The sequence below is a fragment of the Rana temporaria genome, chromosome 6 (genome assembly GCF_905171775.1).
Source record: "Rana temporaria chromosome 6, aRanTem1.1, whole genome shotgun sequence".
Taxonomy (NCBI): domain Eukaryota; kingdom Metazoa; phylum Chordata; class Amphibia; order Anura; family Ranidae; genus Rana; species Rana temporaria.
The window spans coordinates 210,673,810-210,687,931 of NC_053494.1; the positions used below are offsets into that span (position 1 = coordinate 210,673,810).

The 14,122-nt window shown below is 44.3% G+C and overlaps 1 protein-coding gene across 8 annotated transcripts in view; it reads right to left on the reverse strand.

Annotated features, from left to right (window-relative positions):
• Positions 1–768: 768 nt before the first annotated feature.
• TNS1 (tensin 1) overlaps positions 769–14,122 on the reverse strand; it is a 506,243-nt gene continuing 492,889 nt past the window's right edge. For all 8 annotated transcript variants that reach the window (XM_040358202.1, XM_040358200.1, XM_040358205.1 and 5 more), the window contains 4 exons: positions 12,196–12,364; positions 5,384–5,452; positions 3,131–3,160; positions 769–1,400 (listed from right to left, as the gene is read on the reverse strand). In XM_040358202.1, coding sequence (XP_040214136.1) covers positions 1,262–1,400; positions 3,131–3,160; positions 5,384–5,452; positions 12,196–12,364 — 407 coding nt within the window. In that variant the 3' untranslated portion in view covers positions 769–1,261. The remainder of the gene's footprint in view (positions 1,401–3,130; positions 3,161–5,383; positions 5,453–12,195; positions 12,365–14,122) is intronic.

A 14,122-nucleotide genomic window follows, 5' to 3' on the forward strand; every position in this document is an offset into this window, starting at 1 on the left:
TCAACAGGATAATACAGAAACATCATCTGTTGCCCCCTCCCCCCCCAATGTAACCAATTTGATTCCAAGCCAAAAATGTCAGTTAAGAGAATGTCAGTTGGAAAATGGCAGTTGAGAAATCTAAATCTGGCTGCAGGATAATCCAGACAGTCCTTATTACATACGGCGTGTCTCTGTGTCTCCAACCCTTTATCAGTTTTAAAATTGCACCTTGTTCCCAAAGAAACTTATCTCCTATTGTCATTGATTTATAAGACGGCTCTACAAATAGTAACCCACATCAACCAATGAATTAACCGTCTTACATCAAAGACCAATGAAATTTGATTTGCGGTTGCTACAGGTTACAGAACGTTGCTGGTCCTTGCATTAAATTATTAAAAGCCCAAAAAAAAATAAAAAATTTTAAACTTTGCGACATAATTCATTCATTCAACTTGCTTAGTAATTTTTTTTTTTTTCCTTGCAGCGTGTTTTAATGTTAAAAGCAAGATAAGGATACACAGGCTAAACCTTAATTTACTGTCTCCTTAAAGTTCTACAAAAAAAAAGAAATAATGAAAGCGCATGTTTTTTTTTGTTTTTTTTTCTTACGAATCGCAAACTTCATTCTGACCACTAGGTGTCGCCATCTCACCAGGATTGCTCGCCATAGACAAAGGTACATTTAGTGCAAAGTTCTGAAAGTTCTCAGACGCGCCTGCTCCAAAAAAAAAAAAAAGTTTTTGAATAATCCGATCCTTTTTTCTTGACCTCCATTGGATACAGTTTATTTAAAAGGGTTACTTTTTATTTAAAAAGACAGTAAATATAGGTAGCTTTGTACACTCAATGCATTTATACAAAATATAGCCTTATATATATATTTTTTTTTCTCTAAAATTCCTTATAAATTCTGTGTATGCTAGATAGGTTTATATACGCACGTAGCGGAGTATGCCATTTAGTATTTGCAGGTTCGGAATATTGAGCAGGCTGATAAGTGACCCAAAAATTGCGGCGCTTTCGCAGTCCTATTCTGCCACTTCATTGGAAAAACGGGAAATTTTCCTCAATTGTGTCTTTTTTTTTTTGGTGATTTTTTTTTTTTGTATGTTTTCTGTCGATCGCTTCCAAGCAGAAATGGCCCCCATCATCACTTGCGATTTCCCACAATGCACTTGCTCTCTCGCCTTCTTTAGGAGTCTGTTTAGCAAACTTGGGGCTGATTCATAAACAGGAGGAGATGACCCGTGTGGGGGATGGGGGGGGGGGGGCGCGTTCATCTTTTCTGTAAGCCGATCACCCGGGAGACAAAGTTGACTATGGCATTGGCCGGCTGTTTGGGGTCCATCTCTGCGAACAGATGACACACGTTGTCCGTCGTGCTCCCTTGTTTTCGGGCGACGAAGCCGAAGAGCCTGAAGGAGAAGCAGCAAAATGGATGCATTAATGGCGGTGCGATTTTGGTTATTACAGGGCCACCTTAACCCATGGGCAATTCTGGGCGGGGCCCCAGGTAATCTTGCGTTACATCATAATTGCCAACTGTCCCAGATTTGCCAAGATAGTCACACTTTTTACTAAGCTGTCCTTACTGTACTGTGTCCTTCCAACCCCCCCATTCTGTGTCCTCCTGCCCCGCGTAATGTTACCCGCCTCCTACACCCCACCCCCCCTGTACTGGGCCCTCATTCCCCATCCTTGTACTATGCCATCCTAACCCCCCCCCCCCCCCCAAACTGTGCTCTCTTGACCCCAATATTGTACTCTCCTGTCCCCCCTCAATAATGTGCCCACCTTCTTCCCTGTACTGTGCTCTTCCCCCCCCATACTTAACTCTCTTGAACCCCCCTGTACTGTGCTCTCCTGAGCCTAGTATTGTGCCCTCCTGCCCCCTGTAATGTCGCCTGCTACCCTCCCTGTACTGTGCCCTCATGTCCCCTCCTTGTACTATGCCCCCCCCCCACAGGCTGTGCTCTCCTGACCCTAATATGGTGCCCTCCTGACCCCCCTCAATACTGTGCCCACCTTCTTCCCTGTACTGTGCCCTTGTGCCCCCCCCCATACTTAGCCCTCTTGATCCCCCCGTACTGTGCTCTCCTGAGCCTAGTATTGTGCCCAAATGACCCCCCCCCTGTACTGTGCCCTCCTGCCCCTGTAATGTCGCCTCCTACCCTCCCTGTACTGTGCCCTCATGTCCCCTCCTTGTACTATGCCCCACCCCACACAGGCTGTGCTCTCCTGACCCTAATATGGTGCCCTCCTGTCCCCCCTCAATACTGTGCCCTTCTGCCCCCCCCATACTTAGCCCTCTTGATCCCCCCCCCCCCGTACTGTGCTCTCCTGAGCCTAGTATTGTGCCCAAATGACCCCCCCCCCCCTGTACTGTGCCCTCCTGCCCCCTGTAATGTTGCCTCCTACCCTCCCTGTACTATGCCCTCATGTCCCCTCCTTGTACTATGCCCCACCCCACACAGGCTGTGCTCTCCTGTCCCCCCTCAATACTGTGCCCTCCTGTACCAAGCCCTCTTAACCCCCCCCCCCCCCCGTAATGTGCTCTCCTGATCTTAGTATTGTGCCCTCCTGACCCCCCCCCTGTGCTGTGCCCTCATGCCCCCTCCCTGTACTATGCCACCGACACCCCCCCCCAGACTGTGCTCTCCTGACCCCAATATTGTACCCCTCCTAATCCCCCCCTCCCGTACTGTGCCCTCATGTATCCCCCCCCATACTTTGCCCACCTTCTTTTCTGTACTGTGCCCTACTCCCCCATACTGTGCTCTCCTTACTGTAATATTGTTCCCTCCAGCCCCCTGTAATGTCTCCTCCTACCCCCCCCCCCGTACTATGCCATTTCCCTGTACTATGCCATTGTGACCCCCCCACACTGTTCTCCTGTTGTCCCCATCGTCCCCCATACTGTGCCAAACCTTCCTTCCTGTACTGTGGCCTCCTACCCCCCCCCCCCCCCCTGTACTCTGCTCTCCTGATCTTAGTATTGTGCCCTTCTGACCCCCCCTGTGTTGAGTAGTCTTTGATTTATGGCATGTTTTCTTATTGTTTACCATCAATTTTATTGAATTGTATTGAATGTACTAATATATGTTTATTTCTATTAACTATTTATTCTTATGAATTCTTGACTTACTTTGCTGGGCTTCCATCCGACTTCATCCACCTGGAGAAGCAACAAAACTCAGATTAATACAGACGGCTCAGTAATGCCTGTACAGCATTGTATTCCTCATACAGGATCTACATCAATGGAGGAGTCACGATGATCCTGCACCCAGACCCATTACTGGTGATGACTACTACTCCCAACCAATGTCACCTATGACATGAGGAGGATAGGATGGTAATTATTAAATGTGGGTAGGACTGTTGAATGCAGCATTAGGACCCGTCAAACCACACCTATGGTAATAGAGTGCAGAAAGGTATTTCATGGGGTGATCATCCCCTTCATGCCGACCTATGCAAATTTGCATTCATGGCTAGAAGGGGCTATACCGGGATGATGCCTGGAGCTGCAGGCATCACCCAGGTACCGTTTTTTCAGAGCGGGGGGCTGGCTCTTTAGTGATAAAAAATAGATGCGGCTGTTATCCTAAAGCAGCGGGAGCGGACGCCCCCCCCCCCACTGGCTTCCACCGCTCTTTAAAGGCATCCCGTCCCACCGTGTCTGCTGCCTAGGCCAAGACCCAAGCAAAGCCAGATTCGGCTTTGATCGGGTCTCCGATGTAAAATCCTGGAAGCGACGTCTCAACGTCACTTCCGGTTTACTTGGCTGCCAGTGGTGTTTTTACCCTGTTAGTGTCCGAAGAAGGGGCTAAAACTGCCTGTGGTGCGGCACTTCCAAAGCCCTTTTCTGGCGCATCGGAAGCGCTGCCCCTTCATTGCAATAGGCAGGACCGCTTTAGGAGCGCTGTATGCTCCCAAACTGCCCCAAAGATGTTGATTGCATGATTTTTTCTTCCCGCAAGCGCACCGCTCCAGTGTGAAAGCACTCGGGCTTTCACATTTGAGCGGCATGGGAGGCGGTTTTTCAGGTGGTTTACAATCTCTATTTCTATCGCTAAAACGCCTGAAAACGCCTTCGGTGTGAAAGGAGGGGGGGGGGGGGTCTTCGTGTCAGAATGTCCGACCGCAATATGGCAGTCCTGCTATAAGTCGCGGCCATTACTAATAAAAAATATATAAAAAATAGCTCATAGTTTGTAGACGCTATAACCAATCAATATACACTTATTGGGATTATTATTTTTTTGAACAAAAATATGTAGAATACATATTGGCCTAAATTTATAAAGAAATTTGATTTTGTTTTTTTTTTTAAATTTTTTTATATTGGATTAGTTTTATACCCCAAAAATATATATTTTGCACTATAAACAAAAAAAGGCCAACAATTTTGAATTTTTTTTTTTTAATATTTTATATATATATATATATATATATATATATATATATATATATATATATATATATATATATATATATATATATATATATATATATATATATATACACACCGTATTTATCGGCGTATACCGCACACTTTTTTGCCCTGAAAATCAGGGCAAAAACGTGGGTGCGCGATATACGCCGATACCCGCACTGTGTTTGAATGCCTCCGCCGACATATACCGAGCGCAGTACGCTCGGGTACATTCGACCAGGCTCGGCTTCGCTCGTAGTCACGCTCTGTGACGTTTATGCGTGAGAAGCCGAGCCTGGCCGAATATACCTGATAGTACTGCGCTCGGTATACGTCGGCGGAGGCTTCAAACTAAGTGCGGGAAGCGGGGATTCGACATGAAGACAGCGCGGGAGAAGCCGGGAGGACACCACCGAGGCCGCAGACGGACGCCGGACCGGACGAGGCCGCCAATGGACGCCGGGCAAGACACCAAAACTGTAAGTAGTTAAATGTAATAAAATGTTTTTTTACAGGATTTTAGGGTCAAAATTAGGGGTGCATGCTATACGCCGAAGCGCGCAATACCCCGATAAATACGGTATATATATATATATATAATGTATTTATTTCTTTCTAAATTGTTGGGCTTTTTTTGTTTATAGTGCAAAAACCCCAGAGGTGATCAAATACCACCAAGAGAAAGCTCTATTTGTGGGGGAAAAAATATATACATTTTATTATTTTATATTGAGTACATTGTCGCACGACTGCACAATTGTCAGTTAAACGCAGTGCCTGGTCAGGAAGGGGGGTAAATCTTCCAGAGGTCAGGCGGTTAAATCAGACAGTCATTCACAATCCTGGACACGAATAAAAGGAGATCTAGCAGCTCTCATGCCTGTATGTAGGCAATGGGTTAGACTGGGCATTGTATGCGTCACTTATATATCATATTGTACATCATTTCCAGGTACTCACTTCCTCTCCTGCGGATCCAGGTCACAGAATGTGACGGTGTTCAGAGGATAGTGTCTCCGGAAGAATAGCCTGAAAGAGGTAATACATTTCAGTCATCATTCTAATCAATGTCATTGATAAAGCTGAACTCCAGGGAAACAGCTAAATACTTATAACAGAGTGTATGGTGTCCGTTCTTTTAAAGAAGCAGCTATTATAGGTGCTGTATTTATACAGCAACTCCCTGCTGTCATTTTGACAGCCAAGAATTGCCAGCAAGAATGAGGGGGAAGCATCAGCAGGGTAGAAGGGCAGGACGTACCGCCCTCACCTTGTGCACCCCTATGTACTTTGATAAAGGTTTTTTAGGGCATTTACAGCACGCCCAATTTCCACAACTAGGTAATGAAAGCAGGAGGTTTAAAAAGATCTACAACTACTTATGAAATTATATTAACATGTTCTAAATCAGAGATCTCTAAACTTTCCTAACAAAGGGAAAGTTTAATACTAAAACAGGAAGAAGTTCTGAACAGCCGCACGCCAAAAAAAGTTTTTGCCATTTATTAAAAAAAATGAAATAAAAAATACATGCCACAGCAGAACGACAGAAGAGCTGAGCCATGACTAAGCACTGTTCGTTAGTGTGAAACGCGTCAGCTCCTCTGTCCGTTCTGCTGTGGCATGTATTTTTTATTTCATTTTTTTTAATAAAAGGCAAAAACTTTTTTGGAGTTCAGAACTTCTTCCTGTTTTATTGCTATTTGCATTGCCAGCACCTGGGCTTCTAAACTGGAGGAGAGATTTTTACCTTTGTTTGACCTACTTAGAGCGGTGATATCCCCTTCCCTAAAGGGAAAGTTTACTGGAGGAATAGTCCCCCATCATTTGGTGTCAGTGGGAGGAATAGTCCCCCATCATTGGTGTCAGTGGGAGGAATAGTGCCCCATTATTGGTGTCAGTGGGAGGAATAGTGTCTCATCATTGGTGTCAGTGGGAGGAATAGTCCCCCATCATTGGTGTCAGTGGGAGGAATAGTCCCCCATCATTGGTGTCAGTGGGAGGAATAGTCCCCCATCATTGGTGTCAGTGGGAGGAATAGTGTCTCATCATTGGTGTCAGTGGGAGGAATGATGAATGAATGATGAATGAATGACTTGTATAGCGCAACTCATGCGAACTGAATCGCCTCTGGGTGCTTTTTCCAGCCAGAGTCTGCTTGGCTGGTGCGGTAATTTTACCCCGTAGGATCGTGACACGCTTGGGACACACAATCATACACACAGATATACATATATATACTGGGCCAATTTGGACAAGATCCAATTTACCTACCAGCATGTCTTTGGAGTGTGGGAGGAAACCGGAGTACCCGGAGGAAACCCACGCATGCACAGGGAGAACATGCAAACTCCAGGCAGATGGTGTCGTGGTCGGGATTCGAACCAGCGACCCTTTTGCTGCTAGGCGAGAGTGCTACTCACTGCACCACTGTGCTGAATAGTGCCTCATCATTGGTGTCAGTGGGAGGAATAGTGCCCCATCATTGGTGTCAGTGGGAGGAATAGAGCCCCATCTTTGGTGCCAGTGGGAGGAATAGTGTCCCATCTTTGGTGTCCGTGGGAGGAATAGTGCCCCATCTTTGGTGTCAGTGGGAGGAATAGTGTCCCATCATTGGTGTCAGTGGGAGGAATAGTGTCCCATCATTGGTGTCAGTGGGAGGAATAGTGTCCCATCATTGGTGTCAGTGGGAGGAATAGTGCCCTATCATTGGTGTAACTGGAAGTAATTATGCCTGCTGGTAACAGTGGTAGGAATAGTGCTCTAAGGGCCAGATAAAATAAAGCAAAGGGCCACATCCATCCTACGGGCCACAGTTTGGAGACCACTCTTCCAGATTAGATGAGATTTAATGATTTGGTTTACAAATAACTTAAAGCGAAGGTCCGCCCATCGCTGCAAAAATTAAAAGCCAGCAGCTGCACATACTGTAGCTGCTGACTTTTAATAATAGGACACTTACCTATCCTGGAGTCCAGCGCCGTCGGCACCATGAGCTGTCGGTGCATGCTGCCTCCATTGCCAGTAAGAGAACCCGGCAGTGAAGCCTTACAGCTTCACGCCGGAACTCTACTGCACATGCGAGAGGCTCCACTCCTCTCTCCTACGGGCCTGGCGACCAGGGAAGGAGGAGGAGGGAGCCCAGGCGGTGATGTCAATACCCGCGGCTGAGGCTCCCGGAAGTGGCAACAGGATACCTGTGAAAGACAGGTATCCTGTCCCCCCGAAAGGTGTTAAATGTGACACTGCGCGGGGGGGGGGGGGGTGTTACAACAAGTGGAAGATTCAATTTTTGGGTGCACACTTTTGACAAATCAATGCACTGTGGGATGTGCAAGATTTCCTCTGCTATTAAAAGGTATTTTAGGGAATGAAGGACGTAGAACTCTAGAACAATGTTTTTCAGGCTTATACTGTAAATTATATAAGATTCCCCTGTGCAGATTTATGTATCTGGAAAACTATTAGACACACAGGCCCAGATTCACAGAGAGCAGGCGCACATTATGCCGCCGTAGCGTAACCCCTGTACGCTACGCCAACGCAGCGCAGAGAGGCAAGCATGGAATTCATCAAGCCAGTGCTCCCAACGTTGCACCAACGTGGCGTGGGTTTCAAAGGCGCAGGCCGGCGTAGGTGGAAGTGGGCGTGACCCATGCAAATGAGGCGTGACCCCATGCAAATGATGGGCCGAGCGCCAGACAGATACGTACGACGGCGCACATTTTGCACTTAAGTCGGCGTAACTTGTTATACGTCGGCGTAAGTGCTTTGTGAATCTGGGCCACTGGGATCCTGTTGGCTGCCCTGAATCAATCCACAAAACACCATGTAATGTACATCACGTGCCGGAGATTATGTCTAAGCACGGCTGGACCGGCATCGCCGGATGAGGAGCAGCTGGAAAGCAGAGGGCCGTTGATCTATAGATATAGAACCAGAGATGATATGACACAGCTGTCTGCTCTGTCACACTTTATAGGAGTCTGTTCTGTGTTATACGCCATTCGGGAGAGATGGATGTCACGGCGTAATTACTTGGAAAACGTACAGCTCACAACCTTTCACTTTCCATTAAAAAAAAGCGGGACTCTAGACCAGGGGCGTGCAACATGTGGCAGGGACTCAGAATAGGGGACCCCCCCCCATTGCCTTTGTTGCATCATGTTTTAGTAGAAAACTTATGTTTCGGAGTTCATGAGACAATGACAATATGGTGGCTGGGATTCCATAAAAATGTCAGAATCGCAAGCGGGAGGGGGGAGGGTTTTTGTTATACCAAAAAGAACAATTTATATCATATGCACAAGGGACTTTTAAGGTGCCAAAATGACATACAAAGTATCATTTCATGTATAAAAAAGAAAGCTTTCATACAAATACATATATATCAGCTGTTCACACATGTTCCATTACAACCTCCATATGTATAACATCAGCAAACCATGAGGTCTTTACAGCCCTGAATGTAAATGGTATTTTCATCCAGCTGAAGCCGATTCCTGCAGTAAAGTTTGAGATACTGATTTATAAAAAGGGATGAAGTCTATGGGGGTGCAATATATATTATTTATATATAGATAGATAGATAGATATACAAAAATATTGGGACGCCTGCCTTTACACGCACATGAACTTTAATGGCATCCCAGTCTTAGTCCGTAGGTACCAAGTACATGCTAGTACTAAGTCCCAAGTACATGCTATGTATTAGAAAAATCTTATAAATTTACAACTTTGTGTAAAAAAAATAAAATACGTTTTCACTTAGAAAGTGAAAACTTATTTTATTTTTTTTACACAAAGTTGTAAATTTATAAGATTACAAACTTGTGGAAAAAAATGACATGTTCAAAAGGCTCATTATGCCTCGTAGACTATACATTGGGGTGTTTCCTTTCCAAAATGGGGTCATTTCGCGGGCGTTTCCATTGTCCTAGTGCTCCAGGGCCTTCAAAAATGTGATGGGTAGTCAGGAAACTAAATGTGTAATTTATGCTCCTAGAACACCTGATGGTGCTCCCTGCATTTTGGGCCTCTGTATGTGACCAGGTTGTGTAAAAGTCTCAGTAATGTGGTATCGCTATACTCAGGAGTAGCAGAAGAGTGTATTTTGAGGTGTAATTTTTGCTATGTACATGCTATGTGTTAAAAAATCTTATAAATTTACAACTTTGTGTAAAAAAAAAACTTTCTTTCCACATTTTCCAAAAACTTGTGGAAAAAAAGGACATGTTCAAAAGGCTCATTATGCCTCGTAGACTATACATTGGGGTGTTTCCTTTCCAAAATGGGGTAATTTTGTGGGCGTTTCCATTGTCCTAGTGCTCCAGGGCCTTCAAAAATTTTATAGGTAGTCAGGAAACTAAATGTGTAGTTTATGTTCCTAGAACACCCGATGGTGCTCCCTGCATGTTGGGCCTCTGTATGTGGCCAGGTTGTGTAAAAGTCTCAGTAATGTGGTATCGCTATACTCAGGAGTAGCAGAAGAGTGTATTTTGAGGTGTAATTTTTGCTATGTACATGCTATGTGTTAGAAAATCTTATACATTTACAACTTTGTGTAAAAAAAAAAAATAATAATTTCACTTTCTTTCCACATTGTCTAAAAACTTGTGGAAAAAAATGACATGTTCAAAAGGCTCATTATGTATTGTAGAATATACATTGGGGTGTTTTCTTTCCAAAATTGGGTCATTTTGTGGATGTTTCCATTGTCCTGGTGCTCCAGGGCCTTCAAAAATGTGATAGGTAGTTAGGAAATGAAATGTGTAATTTATGCTCCTAGAACACCTGATGGTGCTCCCTGTATGTGGCCAGGATGTGTAAAAGTCTCACTAATGTGGTATCGTTATACTCAGGAGGAGTAGCAGAATATATATTGGGGTGTCATATTTGCCATGTACATACTATGCGTTAGAAAAATTCTATAAATCAACAGCTTTGTGTAAAAAATAAAAATACATTTTCACTTTCCACATTTTCCAAAAACTTGTGGAAAAAAATGACATGTTCAAAAGACTCATTATGCCTCGTAGAATATATATTAAGGTATAGGGTAATTTTGTTGGTAATTCCATTGTTTTGGCGCTCCAGGGCCTTAAAAAAAATTGATAGGTAGTCAGGAAACTAAATGTGTAATTTATGCTCCTAGAACACCTGATATTGCTCAATGCACGTTTGGTCTCTGTATGTGGCCAGGCTGTGGAAAAGTCTCACCTATGTGATATCTCCATACTCATGAGGAGCAGCAGAGTTGGGGTGTAATTGCAAGTTTATCTATGCCATGTGTGAGAAATAACTTGTTAATATGACAATTTTGTGGGAATTTTTTTTTTTTTTCAAAATTTTCCAAACTTTTGTGGGCAAAAAAATAACTCACTGTGCCTCTTACTAAATACCTTGGACTGTCATCTTTACAAAAAGGGGTCATTTGGGAGGGGGTATTTGTACTGTCCTGGTGTTTTAGGCATCAAGAAACTAGATAAGCCGTCAGTACATCAGGATTGATTAATTTTCAATGATACGTAGCATAGCTGGGATTTTTACCAAAGACATGTCGCAGAATACATTCTGGCCTAAATTTATGGCAAAATTTGATTTTGCACACAGCTCCCGGTCCTGTCAGGGGAGAAATGCCTGACCGTCTGTTCATACAATGTATGAACAGAAGATCAGTCATTTCCCCTAGTGAGTCCACCCCCCCTACAGTTAGAACACACCCAGGGAACATACTTAACCCCTTCCCCGCCCCCTAGTGTTAACCACTTCCCTGCCAGTGGCATTTTATAGTAATCAATGCATTTTTATAGCACTGATCGCTATAAAAATGCCAATGGTCCAAAAAATGTGTCAAAAGTGTCCGCCATAATGTCGCAGTACCGAAAAAAAAAAATCGCTGATCGCCGCCATTACTAGTAAAAAAAAAATATTAATAAAAAAGACATAAAACTATCCTCTATTTTGTAAACGCTATAACTTTTGCGCAAACCAATCAATAAACGCTTATTGCGTTTTTTTTTTTTACGAAAAATATGTAGAAGAATACGTATCGTCCTAAACTGAGGAAGAAAATAGTTTTTTTTATATCTTTTTTGGGGGATATTTATTATAGCAAAAAGTAAAAAATATTGAATTTTTTTCAAAATTGTCGCTCTCTTTTTGTTTATAGCGCAAAAAATAAAAACCGCAGAGGTGATCAAATACCACCAAAAAAAGCTCTATTTGTGGGAAAAAAAAGGACGCCAATTTTGTTTGGGAGCCACGTCGCACGACCGTGCAATTGTCAGTTAAAGCGACGCAGTGCTGAATCGCAAAAAGGGGCCAGGTCCTTTAGCTGCATAATGGTCCGGGCCTTAAGTGGTTAAAGCAGAAAGTATTGTTTTTTTTTCGCTTTTTTCACTTTTATTGCAAAAAAAAAAAAAAAAAACAGAGGTGATTAAATACCACCAAAAGAAAGCTCTATTTGTGTGAAAAAAATGATAATTTTATTTTGGTACAATGTTGCATGACTGAGTAATTGTCATTAAAAGTGCGAGAGAATTGAAAGCTGAAAACTGTTCTGGGCAGGAAGGGGGTGAAAGTGCCCCCCGGTATTGAGGTGGTTAGAGGGATAAAACATGGAGAGCTGTACATATATTGTAGAAATGTATTTCAGTTCAGTACAGGAAGTTTGAGCTCACTGGATTTCTGGCAGACCAACAGGTATTGTTGCATTTTGGAGAAACATGCAAGAACTTCATGGGTGTATGGGCGTGCGTTTTGTGACTCACTTTCTCTGATTGTCAGTCAGGGTGATGCCTTGAGAGGAGACTTTAAAGTGAACGACAGCTGCGTTGGGTTGGGGGTCGGCGGACAGGGTCTCTGCAATGGTCTTGGCGATGGCCTGGGGGCCCGTCAGTGACTCCATATCGATCGAGTTAACAAACAAGACGTTGCAGGCTGGGAAGGGAGAAAATGATGAAAACCGGTGAGAACATACTGCATATGGTCATAGCTTATACCAGTCACTGGGTACTGCAGTTTTATTCTTAACTGGGAAGCCACCAGTCTGAGCGACTTAAAGACACACACAAGAGATTTTGTGACCACAAGTTACCATACTTGGGTAATGGTCTACTCTAGAACAGTGATCTCCAAACTGTGGCCCTTTGGTCATTCCTCCAACTGACACCAACAATGGGGCACAATTCCTCCCACAGATGCCAATGGTGGGGCACTAATCCTCCCACTGACACCTATGATGAGGCACTATACCTCCCACTGATACCAATGATGGGGCACTATTCCACCCACTGACACCTACGATAGGGCACTATCCCTTCCACTAAACCAAAGATGGGGCACTTTTCCTCCCACTGACACCATTGATGAGGCACTATTCCTCCCACTCACAGGGCACTATCCTTTCCACTGACACCAAAGATGGGGCACTATTCCTCCCACTGATACCAATGATTGGGCACTATTCTTCCCACTGATACCAATGATGGGGAACTATTCCTCCCACTGATACCAATGATGGGACACTCTTCCTCCCACTGACACCTACGATAGGGCACTATACCTTCCACTGTCACCAAAGATGGGGCACTATTCCTCCCACTAAACCAAAGATAGGGCACTATCCCTCCCACTGATACCAAAGATGGGGCACTATTCCTCCCATTGATACCAATGATGGGGCACTATTCCTCCCACCGACACCTACGATGGGGCACTATACCTTCCACTGTCACCAAAGATGGGGCACTATTCTTTCCACTGACACCAAAGATGGGGCACTATTCTTTCCACTGACACCAAAGATGGGGCACTATTCTTTCCACTGACACCACTGATGTGGCACTATCCCTTCCACAAAAATGAGCACTATTCCTCCCACTGAAATCATTGATGGGGCATTACTCCCACTGTCCACAGCCCGGCCGTCTGAAGGGTTAGGGTTGTCCTTAAATGTTATGGTGCCAACCATGTTCAAACAGCAAAGAACGCATTTTATTTCAAGCAATTCCCTGATTCTGTTTAAAAAATAAATAAAAAAAACAGTCTTATTATGGCCGTAACTGGAAGCAAAACTCTGCAAATGCCTCAACTCAAGAACAATAATGTTCCCCATTATTTTAGCAGGTTTCTCCGGTTTATTATTTTGTAATAGGATTTTTGTACTCACCGTAAAATCCATTTCTCTGAGTTCATGGACGGACACAGCAGCCTTTGACCTTAGGGTTATATCCGCTTCCTTCAGGAGAGTTAGGCAGAAAAAAAGCACTTTAAGTGTTAACAACACTTTCCTCAGCACAGCTCCTCCCAGGGGGCGTGGTCCCCCGGGTATAACACACACACTCTGCCTCAGCAGCTCCAGTTCGTAACAAGCAGTACAAACAAAGGAGGGGTGGGTGCTGTGTCCGTCTATGAACTCAGAGAAATGGATTTTACGGTGAGTACAAAAATCCCTTTTTCTCTTCCGTTCATTGACGGACACAGCAGCCTTTGACCTTCGGGACGTCCCCAAGCAGTGTCAAAAAATTTGAGGGGTGGGAAAACAACACAGCAAACCAAGCTTCACCCCAAACAAAACCGGAGTTACTCAACAGAGGAAACTGCCGCCTGTAACACCCTGCGGCCGAAGGAGGCATCTGAAGATTCACTCACATCCACCTTGTAAAACTTTGAAAAATCGCAAAAAAATTCCAGAGT